The 11,765-nt window shown below is 38.5% G+C and overlaps 2 protein-coding genes and 1 long non-coding RNA gene across 5 annotated transcripts in view; 1 reads left to right on the top strand and 2 right to left on the bottom strand.

Annotated features, from left to right (window-relative positions):
- Nucleotides 1-2,344: 2,344 nt before the first annotated feature.
- Nucleotides 2,345-3,511, bottom strand: LOC144068238 (uncharacterized). Its single transcript, XR_013298139.1, has 3 exons — nucleotides 3,454-3,511; nucleotides 3,208-3,272; nucleotides 2,345-3,125 (listed from the first exon to the last, which is right to left on the bottom strand). It is a non-coding gene; the product is annotated as an uncharacterized LOC144068238 (long non-coding RNA).
- Nucleotides 3,512-4,881: 1,370 nt separating this feature from the next.
- On the top strand, nucleotides 4,882-8,896 carry umodl1 (uromodulin-like 1). The gene is made up of 10 exons (XM_077592579.1): nucleotides 4,882-5,061; nucleotides 5,314-5,426; nucleotides 5,523-5,742; nucleotides 5,908-6,045; nucleotides 6,270-7,204; nucleotides 7,282-7,442; nucleotides 7,660-7,896; nucleotides 8,098-8,254; nucleotides 8,356-8,440; nucleotides 8,532-8,896. The coding sequence occupies exons 1-10, from the start codon at nucleotides 4,968-4,970 to the stop codon at nucleotides 8,717-8,719; spliced, it is 2,328 nt and encodes a 775-aa protein (XP_077448705.1). The 5' UTR covers nucleotides 4,882-4,967; the 3' UTR covers nucleotides 8,720-8,896.
- A 396-nt stretch (nucleotides 8,897-9,292) lies between these two features.
- The window catches only part of map6a (microtubule-associated protein 6a), an 18,329-nt gene continuing 15,856 nt past the window's right edge, over nucleotides 9,293-11,765 (bottom strand). For all 3 annotated transcript variants that reach the window (XM_077591930.1, XM_077591931.1, XM_077591929.1), the window contains 2 exons: nucleotides 11,059-11,169; nucleotides 9,293-9,702 (listed from right to left, as the gene is read on the bottom strand). In XM_077591930.1, the coding sequence (XP_077448056.1) occupies nucleotides 9,555-9,702; nucleotides 11,059-11,169 (259 nt within the window). In that variant the 3' untranslated portion in view covers nucleotides 9,293-9,554. The remainder of the gene's footprint in view (nucleotides 9,703-11,058; nucleotides 11,170-11,765) is intronic.

Genomic DNA, 11,765 nt, shown 5'->3' with positions numbered 1-11,765 from the left:
TACTGCCATGGTTACCTGCATGGAAACCACTTCTTTGGGGACCTGTGTGCTTCTCCCTTCTAATCCATATTTCCCCTGGCATTAGAAGCATGTTTACAGTTATAATAATAAGCAAATGATTCTATTTCTCTTTACAAATACCAAATAATGACATAATTCCTGGACAACATTGTAAAAATATTAAAATTCCAAAAGGTATTTCTTCTGTTTAAATTGTCATATGATTTAAATACGCATTCCATACAAGGTACTGTATGAAAAATTGCATTCATAAATTTTGTTTCATGATCAAACACTTGAAAATGAATCCAAAAGTTGCTGGCTTCTGTTATTCGGTAACACAACAGGGAAAGGTGGCGCAAATAGGGATGGGAGCTTGAAACCCAAGGGAGTTGGGCTTTGAGCACAGTACACCCAAGAACGAATTGCTATAATTCTAATGAGGAACATGCAATCACAATGCTGCTGTTAAATATATAACTTTGCCGCTAATGAAAATGGGTTGCTCTGTTTGGGTGTTATTTACCTTTCTGACTTTCTACCAATGGAAAACAGCTGCGTACGAAGGTATGACCGAATACTGCATGTACTATCATGCAGTAAACATTTTACTAGGACAGAAAGTTCTTTAAAACTGGTGAACACCTTTTGTTGTTGTTTTAGGTCTGACAGCTGTTATTGATGAATGCTTAGTGTATTTTTTTAACCTATAATATTTCTCAAAGGAAAACACTGTACTTAACTGATGTTTAAAATAAAAAAAAATCAAATATTAAAATACAATGTAATTTGAAAGAAAAAGCCATGACTGCAATGTGTTTAAACACTATTATGTTTTTACAAGATGAATGAATGGATGTTTTTACAAATGTGTGGGTAAAAATTGATATAAGTTAAAGGAGAAAAACTGAATATTTGATTCTGCACACAATACTTTGTATAAAACATCTGCCAGACCTTAAACAATTGTTGCCCTTGTAATGCTGACTTTGTGTAATAATAGCTTTTCAATCAACCAGCAAATGTCATCACTAAGGAACTTTACTTAACAGGAAATACCCTGGCTTCATCTGGCTACCATCTATGTATTTACAACGAGACCCGCAATTTGAGTGCTCTGGTGGTGCGAAGGGTTCCTTATACTGTGAACAAGAGTTGCGGTGGCTGGCTTTTTTGGAAAGCATGTCCAGTGACACTTTTTAGAATGGTTCATCATACTGAACACAAGATGCTGGAGATGCAGGTGACCAGATGCTGCCATGGTTACGTACAAATTGGAAGCTACTGTGCCCTGTGTAAGTGTGCAGTTTTTGGTGAAGAAATATAGGCCTGTGGTTCAACATCTGTATGTGCTCCCAATATGGTAACGATAATAATGATATTTTTTCTTTTCAATGGAGTATTAAATTCTAGTGAGGAGTTCATGAGCAAACCTGGATCCTGCCCAACTACAAATGGATCTTATTCTGATGATGGTTACTGTGACTGGGACATAGATTGCCCAGTCCGGCAAAAGTGCTGCAAGAGATTAGGGCATCGTTTCTGCACTAATCCTGAAAGTTAGTACTTTTTTGGAAACTACATTTTAGTACAATTTGTATCACCCTGAACCTAAACCCTAACCTTTTTAACTCAGGTTAATTTTGCCCACTTTATTTGTGTCTGTATTATGAACAGATTCAAATAAGATTACTCATCTCATCATCATCTCATATAAGATTACTCAACAATATTTCAGTGATGATTCCCTAATATTTTTTTTATCATATCACACATCTTAGCTATAAATAGAATAGAATAGTTATGACCCAGTTCAACTATTTGGGATTACAAAGTAGGAAAGGAAAAGGAAAGTCAGGACATATTTGGACAAGACTATTAATACAGTATTCAAAAATAAGTATGTAATTAGTAATGATAATATGATACATTGTAGATTATTAGAACAATATAATGCTATTAAGTATGATTAAAATGTTGAATAATTGCCAAGTCCTATAAAAAAAAACAAGAACATGATATTGTGGTTACTCTTATCATAAACAACACAGCCACAACTATTGGTCAATGGTAAGTGTGCTAGATAAAATAAACTGCCTTCTAAATTCATGGGCCTACCTAAATTGAGTGTGGGTGTTTTGTAATGAAATCAAGTTGCAAAGTATGAGTATTTCTTGATTGCACTGTATTGTTTGTGTGCTAGACACATACATAAAGGCCATGCATTTGGCACTGGATCATTCTTGTCAGACCGCATGCTGCTGATTCCATAAACCAGTGATTACCAAGCAGGCTCCCATGGCAACCAAGTGTGACGTGGGAGAACATAAATGGTGCCGTGGAACATGATCAACTTGACTTTATTTGTCTAAGAATTATCCATTTGTTCAAAATATCCTTGGCTCATCTATCAATGCCAGTGACATTTCATGAAAGGCATCACATTTAAATACTCTTCCATTCATATAAAAAATATCTCACGGTTTCTTGCTAGTTTATGAATGTGGTACTCAACTAAACAGGCTAAGATTTTACATTATTTCCATCAGTCGTGAGTGAAATAAAACAAAAAAAAGTTTTGTTGGGCGGGGATGGGTATTCCTACTTTAACATTTGTTACACTCAGTGCAGGTTGAGCTTGATTGCGTGCTAGTCTATGTTTTATATCATATTGAGTCCTGCTCCAGTATTTCCACATGCAAAATTGTCAACATATTTCATTGGTGGCAATTTACTTTTCCAATATTTTGTCATTATCAGCGTCAAACAATTACAGTCAGAATTGGAGGAGCAGATTCAATGCAACAGTGACAGTGAAGACAGATTATGAGCAATTGATGAACAATGGATCCCTTCTTAACCACTCAAGATTACTTCAAGCAATGGTACTAAAAACCTGACAATTTAATGCTGTATCCCATTGCCGATTCACATTACTTTCACTGCCTTTATGATTCCTACACAGGTCACTGGAGCACTGCAGTCTGTCCAATTTTCAGTCTATTACCTCACCTCCTGGCCTGTGCATCCATATAGGACTGCCACATCACTGTTGATAGACTTCAACCTTACTCGTTCACTGGACGCCGTCACGTCAAAGCTGCATTTCCTCCTCAAAAACATACCTGAGGTGTCAGATGTGACCGTCGAAGGTGAGGAGAACAAGCTGTGGCGGGACTGCTTGTGAATTGACTTGTCTTTTGTCACCTGTCACATTTGCGTAGAACAGGGGTGTCCAAACTACGGCCCGCCGTCCAGTTTTTACTGGCCCGCTGCAAATGAAAAAAGCATCATTGAATATGGCCCACAAAATAATCTTAAATAAAGCATACACTCTGTTGCATTTCTCAGCTTTAACGCTTGATGGGTTTAGTTGCCTAAACAGTGCCTCACAAATGTTTGGGCACCCCTGCCATAGAACTTAACATTGTGAAAAGAATGAGTCAGTCGTACCACAGCCTCCGTCTCACGTCGCTTATTTGAGCGAGTGTCTTCTGCGGGAAGTTTCCTGTGGTGGCAGAAAATAACACCCGAGTTAGTCACACACGGTTTTCCCCCCCACGTTCTCGTCGCCATTGCACACAAGTCACGGAATTATGCGCGTCACCAATGTGCAGTCTTTGGCACCTGAAAACGTAACATATATGCTAATGAAGTAAAGTTGAGCTTTGAAACCTTCCTTTTTTAATTATTAGCATTATTTACAATGTGTCTCAAGTCGAAAGCTTTTTGAATTCCTTCATTTATTAATTTGTTCACTATCATTCCAGTGTAATTTCTTCAAGTGTTTATGTTCACCATTATAGATATAAATGAATGTGGGCATCCTACTCTCCATCAGTGCTCTCCACGTGCACAATGTAGCAATATAGTTGGCTCATACCAGTGTGAGTGCCATGGAGGATACATGGATGTTGACCCCAGCAATCCCGGAACTCAATGTGCAGGTCAGTTAAATAGATAGAAGAAATAATATACATGATCCCACTGATTTAAAAAAAAATGCCATTCATAGTATTGCATAAAAAATATATTGAAACACTATTATACTACTTGTTCCTTCCCTTGGTTAATGCACACAGCCACTTAGTTCATGGAAATGATCTATACTGCATCGGGTAAATACTGCAAAAAGTACAACATATTCCCACCTTCTCCCATTGAAAGTGCACTGGGTAATTTTATTTATGATCAAAGTTATTTTAAAAAACATGCATTGCAAATCATTGTTCCTATTGCAAGCACCAGGCGTCGCAATCGCCACATAAACCTGAATCCAACACATTTATCTGAAAGGGATCAGTAGGGATTTCTTGGTCTCAGGATATGTACAGTCAATTTATTTATAAAAAATCTGCATGTTATAGAATTTTGCATGTGGGCTATTTAACATTTAATGGGTGTAACGCATATATGTTTGAAACATTACAAATACATTCATTTTTTTTATTTTTTTAACAGTTGTATGATGATTTTATTTTGCTTGGGTGCATGTTGGCCAGATGAAGAATACTTAACTAGTATTTTTGGCAAATAAAAACGTGTCCTCCTACCATAATGTTCTGATGCTTAGTGTATCTTCTGTCTTTTAGAACCAAACAACATGAGCATACCAACCACCACAGAGGCCTCCCAGTGTTGCACTTCCCAAGTTACCATTACTTCACCTCGGACTCTTGACAACGCTGCTACTACTCCAGCACCAATCTCTAATTGTATGAAATATTTTCCAATTCTTCAACTATGTTATCTGGAGGCAAATACAAGAGGAATTATTGATGCACCCTCCCTCACTCCCTCTCTGCCCTTCTGCAGCATCCCCCGGGATCAGCAGATTACAGTCTGCCAACATCACTGGCACTTCTTTTTGCGTTTACTGGTCCAGCATAATCCCAGCAAACCAGAGTTACTTGGTCGTTCTTAGTGAGGGCTCGGAGATTATTAGGGAATGGACAACTGAGCAGAACATGTTGGAACTGAGGGATCTACAGCCTGGGGTTTTCTATAATGTCACTGTTAAGCTCCACACAAACCAGAGTCTTCACATTGCAGTCAAAACTGGTAAGAGATTTAATATGTTACTAGTGGTCACAATGTGCCATTTAAGTGTACAGAAAATGTATTAAGGTTACTTTGGCTAAATGACTTGCTGGTATCTCAACAATACGACAGTTTCATCAAATTGCTATCACAGAAGACAAGGTGAGAATCAGGTTTGGAGCAACAAGTGTTTGTGGACACAGGCCAGCTTCCAAGTTGGATTAGAAGTAGTAGTGGTAGAAGTAGTTTTTTTACCTGGACTATATTTTCCAGATGCTCATACCTTGGATGCCACCACTCGACTTACCAACATCCCGTTCACTGCTGACCTGCACAATACGAGCAGCCAGGCCTATAAAAATCTTACTGTCAGCATATTAGATGAGGTAGGCCCATCGTGTAGAATTTCAGATGAACTGCATAGAAATGTCGCAGCCTACATTGTGAAAAGGGGTTTGTTTCCATTTTTGTTGTTGTTGCAGATCTATCGTTCTCTGCCACAAGAGACAAAGACTTTAGTGAATTCAGGTCAGGTGAGAATTGAGATCAGACAGCTTTCCCCGGGCAGTGTGGTGGTCAACTTCACAGTAATCTTCAGCCCCGGTCAGGAACAGGACATCAGAAACACGTCAACAGCACTACTATATTCACTAATGAACAGCTCCATTTACGTAATGGATGAAAACAACACAAGCATCAGTGGTACATTCATTTATGTTGTAGCACATTCTTAATTCTTTTTGTTCAAGCTAAGCTGTAGCAACGCATATTTTCTTCTCCTGTGGATTTTGTGATCTAATATCAAAAGGCACAATCTGTAAAATTATAAATGACAATTGTGTTTTGTTTATTATTTTGTTGTTTCAGATTTTGATGAATGTGTTCCATTAGAAAATGATTGTTCCCAGTGGGCCGAATGTGCAAACACATGGGGCTCCTACACATGTTCTTGTCTAGATGGATTTCTGGACACAGAACCACAGAGGCCTGGTAGAGCCTGTCAAGGTATTGATTTCAAAGTGTGGAATTGCTGCATGACAATATAATTATTACAAGGCGACCTGTGAAAAAGATGGATTTTAAAATTGAAATTAGACTAACATTAGATATTAAACATAAAATAGTTCTATTTGTAATGATACTCATAATCAATTAAAGCCAAATATTCTACTAGTAAAAACAAAGAAACTAAAAGAATGACTCAGTTTTATACCCATTTCATTCTTCAGCTATCTTGGGGACAACAACATTGACCACCACAGTCAGTGCTCTCCCTTTTTCCCAAGTGAGCACATCAACATACCCACCTCCAACTATGACAGACAAGTCTCTACAGACAATCACCATTACTGAAAAAGACACCAATAGCCCACCAAAGACCATCGTTAACGCACTAACAACTACCTCTATCGCCCAAACTGTACCAACAACCATCTCTGGGGTGTCAGCAGACACCAGTAACATACCAACAACAACTCTTAATGCTCTAACAACTATGATGATGATACCAACAACGACATCTAATCTTCCAACAACCATCATAACAGCACCAACAACTACCCCTAATCCTCAAACAACCATCACAATGGTACCAACAATCACCTCTAAATCACCAATAACCACCACTACGCGAACCATCCCAACCACAGCTACAACCTTTAGCACAATATCAACAACTGCGACAATTATACAAACAAGCGGTATGATACCAACAGATACCACTAATGCACGAGCAACAAATTTGAATGGTCCAACAACTGTCACAACAGTACCACAAACTACTCCTAATGGTGAAACAACAGCACCAACACCCCTTACTGCGGCTACAACTTCCACTGGAGTATCGACAACTATGACCACCGAATTAACAAGCAAACCCATTGCATCAAGCACCAGTGTCCTTCTCACCACCGCTCGACCCACGAATGAACTCGCAACCCAAAAGGATGCGTCCAATCGAATGTATTCAATTGTGGGAGATATTTCAGTCGATTGCAGAGTAACTGGCATTACAGTCACAGTGGTTAGAGAGTTTCTAGTTAATCACAACATTCAAGAGACAACTCTATACCTGGGCTACGATGGGTGTGGGGTCAGTAGGTTAAATGGCAGCCATGCTCAGCTGATTGTGGAGTGGAATGAGTGCGGCATAATATTTGCTCAAGTAAGCTATCGCCCGTTTTTACCCCTTCGTACTCTACCTTGAAAATATCCACCCTGATCACTGTTTCTCTATTTTAGAATGAATCCTACTACACAGCTTCTGTTACTCTGTTCAGCAACACGGAAACATACCTGTCATCTGATGGCACATGGGAAGCACCCAAACTTCGGCTGGAAGTTCCTATCATTTGCACCTACCTGAGGAGCATGCTCATGTCTGCTGACTTTGGCCCCATGGGGTGAGATTCCCTTACTTGCAGGATTATTTCATATAAAGGCTAACAGTAGATTGTGATATAAACAAACACGTTAGGATAAATGAAATCAGCAAACCAGCTCATTCAGAAAATAAGGCCAACAAACAAGTTTAAAATGAACTACGACCACCCGATTTGTCCCTAAACGTTGCATCAGACCAGGGATGTCATGTTTGGTGTTATTATTCATTGTTTCCAGGTACGAATTGATACAAGATGTGATCACGAGCTCAGGGACGTTCCAGGTGACTGTACAGCTGTTGAACGGCACATTTCCGCTACCTTACAACTATAGCTTGTCTCCAGAGGAGGCTGTGGTGGTGGAAGTGAGCATGAATACGTCAGCAGAAGACATTAAAGTAGTGATCTATTCGTGCTGGGCTACTCCAACGCAAAATCCATTTGACAACAAACGCTTTATCTTCCTGGACAACAGGTAAACTCTTCATCATTTATGAGCTACCAACCAAAACTGGTTTCTTTGGTCTAAAATTGAAAGGAAACTGCCGTTGTTTGAAATCGAATAAAAATGATAAAATGTTGGAACAATGTGAAAATATACTGTATATCAACCTTTCTTGGTCTGGTGGGAGTGCTCACGGGATATTTTCAACACATCCAAGTCTTTGTGTTACAGATGTGCCCTCAACATGTACACTGTTGTGTTGATGAATGGAAACTCCAGCACATCTCGTGTGTCTGTGCGAATATTCTCCTTTGTTAAAGTCAATTTGATTTATCTGCACTGCCACGTTCAAATCTGTATGCAGATCGCATCTGACAATTGTGTCCCTGTGAGTGTGCTTATTGCTGCAATTATGGACTTCATAGACTTCAGTTGTTATTTTATTTCATTTTTTTAATGGAAACATGTAAAATTGCTCTTTTGTTCTAGGATTGTGTGCAAAGATTAGCTCGGTCTTCCAACATCATTGGAAGAGTTTTTGGTTCTACTGGGCCGTTGCTAATGTCAGATGAAGGTTTGTAGTTTTTCGACTCATTAATTCTTACCAAATGTGTGATGACGTTTCTGTTTTTTTGCATTGTTTTTTTTTTTATTTGTATAACAAGAGTCTCCACAGAGTGAAGATGACAAAGTCCAACTGATTGGAATGTGCCTCCTTGGAGTGATTATAGTACTCTTCTTCATCATTGGATCTGCCTGTCTCTTCTACTATCAAAGGAATCGCGTTGGACATTACAACTTCAACTCCAAATCCCAGTCACTAAATATGACTGACATCAACTTGAATGCTTAATTGTCAAAGCTATTGATTTGCATATTAAATGGTCTGTCATTAGGGTTCTATTGAATGAAAGGATGTCCAACATTGAGAAACGGACACATTTAAATAAAAAGTAAACCATTGTATGTATAGTGAACTTTTTACCTGGATATACTAAATATTATTTTACATCCTTTCATTCTGCAATGGTTCACTCACACATTTGGTTTTGATCTATGCTTTGTGTTTACCCCTCAATAAATAATGTAAACATAGTGTTACCATATGCTCGGCTCTGAGGCGAGATAGAACCAAGAAGAGGCAAAAACATTACTTACGTGATTGAGACACACGAGACACCAAGCAATACTTCCACAACCATACCACAAAACACTGGGGCTTAAATACACACAGGAGCTGATTACAAAATACACGCAGCTGGCTACAAGAGGGAAGGGAAGCCCAGAGGGACAAAAGTGGTGAAACGTACACAACAATCACCCGGACAGCACACACAAGGAAAACATGCACACATCACATCCACCCAAAACGCCAACAAAACATGACAAATGTTGCTTGCTATTCACACAGATTACAAAACATGACTTGAATTTTTAAGTGATGCTCTTTTATTTACAATATGATTGTATACAGGTTTCTTTAGAATATTTTTAGCACTTAATGGTGTGTTTATTTGTATTATTGTCAATATACAGTTTCAAAATACAAGGCATAAAACAAGAATATAACTATATAGCACCTTATCAATAATGTCATCTGCCAAGGAGTGGTAGATTTGAGTCCCAAAACTATTTCAGACATGCATCCTCAAAAATGTGTATATGGTGGTGTTTTTTTTTTCACAGTACTACTCAGTCTGGCTCAAAGGGACGGCAAATCGCACGACTCCACCGCTGCGTGGTTGCTCAGGTCGTTCCCGTAGTGGTTCAGGCTCTCCTCCAGTAGCACCCTGGGAATGATGATGACTGGTTCGGACAAACTCGTCCTGAGGATCTCTAGGACGCAGCACACGGTTAAGGTTAAGGTGTCAAGAATAAGAAACAAATAAAAGATAAGATGTTGAAACACTTGTTTCAAGAGAAGCACAAAATCTCAGCCGAGCACCCTGCAACTGCTCATTTTTAGATCTAAATGGAAAACTCAAACTACTTTATAAGTACCACAAACACTAAATTGGGAAAATGATAGCTACAACTGGATGCAAACAATGTAATCTTTAGCACTGCATTTTTGAGGTCACATATTCAAAAGTGAGCCAATTCAATGAGGGTCTCGGGGTCTTCTAACATTGTTAGAATTAAAAATATTTTAAAAAGCGCACATCTTAATCAAGTCATTGACACAACCTGCACCGCTCATCTGTACTTACCCCCGTTGACAGTTCATCCCATCTAAAATTCCACAAATATTCTGTATTAGGTCTGCAATTGCAGGTCCCACAAAAAAAACAGCGAGGGCATGCTTTCAGAATACAATTAAACCCTATAATAAGGTCCAATTAACAATAAACCACTGTGCTTTTGCAGTGGATACAGAAAGTCTTGTTGTAGATTTGGCATAAAAAGAGCCATGTGTAAATAGCATAAATAGAGTTTGTATAGCAGTTGTAAAAAGGCGGCCATTGTTTCCGAAAGCAAACTGAATTAGTAAAACAATTTATTTAAAATGTTTACTGGGAAATATTCACATGTTATGTGACAGAACACGTTTTAACGTGATATTATCGCACAATTAGAACTGGATGGTTAATTACTGTGCTGAATAATGTTTTTTTTCTCCCTGCTGCAATTTCAGTTCTTGGAAAGGGGATAAAAAATATCAGATGAGCAATTAATTCGATAATTATATAAGGGTTTGTTTCATGCTGGTGACCAATTTAGTATTTGAAAAAAGAACACATGAAAGATAACTGACTTTGATGTAAAGTTACGGAAGTAGATGGACATTTTTCATTTTCTGTATCCACTGCATGAGAACCTCAAATCAGGACTTCAATTGCATCCTCTCTGTTATTAAACAAATCACATGCACTTATGGTGAACTAAATTCAAAGCATTCAGGGTCCATTTTGCTATGTAAGAAAGCTTACATGCAGGAGGTGAAAGCAACCAAAACCCAACAAAACAACCAACCCGGGTGTCCATATGGAAGAGATACAATAAAAAATAAAATAAATTGATTAAAGATGCCATGTTGGTGCATAACCACTTAAATAAATGTGTGCCACAATCAAAACTAAAGAAAAAGAAAGAAAAATATTTCCCAAAATATGACATCTCTGCAGTCATGAATGACAATGAGCACCGTTTGTCCGCGGCCGACGTCTTCTAGGTGATTGTTTTGAGGGTTACCTGGGATTGGGTAGCGCACAGCCCCACAGGTGTTGCTTTAGCGTCTGCACCCAGCCAATATCTCTGATTGGCTGGCAGAGCTGTACGTAGTGCTGTTGTTTTAGCACAACCCTTCAAATGAATAAAAATGCCACTCATTAGCAAATGAAAACTGGGAGACACAGCATTATCCAAACGAGTTTTCACCCCCAAATACCCGTGGCAGCAGCAGAAAGAATTTACTGTATAATCCGGACTATAAGTCGCACTAGCCAAAAGTAAAAAAAAAAAAACATATGTGAGTGGCACCTTAGTATGAGTCGCATGTTCTGTGAGAGAAATTTTTAAAAGATGGCTGTCCACTGTTTGCTATGAAAGGCCTCTATGCTAGCACCAACACATGGCTATTCGATCCCTGATTTCATTGGACACTCAGAGTTCATTCCTGACGAGTGTGATGCAATTACAAAAGAATAGTTTAAGGGTAGCCATGAGAGAAAAGATTTATAAAAAAGATTTAAGTAGGATCAATACCCAAGGAGCAATACGGTAAAACGGCTAAGCTAGCGGTTAGCCTAGTAGTTCATCGAGGACTATAGAAAATTTGAGCACTACAAGTTATGAAGTCAAGGTGAAGGGAAATAAAATAAAATTTGTAAATATTTTGTAAAATTTGCAATATTAGTCTTTTTGTTTTTGTTTTCAGACTACCTCAGAAAATGCGATTT

Source organism: Stigmatopora argus, chromosome 22 (assembly GCF_051989625.1).
Source record: "Stigmatopora argus isolate UIUO_Sarg chromosome 22, RoL_Sarg_1.0, whole genome shotgun sequence".
In the NCBI taxonomy this organism is placed as follows: Eukaryota; Metazoa; Chordata; class Actinopteri; order Syngnathiformes; family Syngnathidae; genus Stigmatopora; species Stigmatopora argus.
The sequence above is the reverse complement of the archived record's forward strand: the minus strand, read 5'-3'. Positions and strand labels throughout refer to the sequence as shown.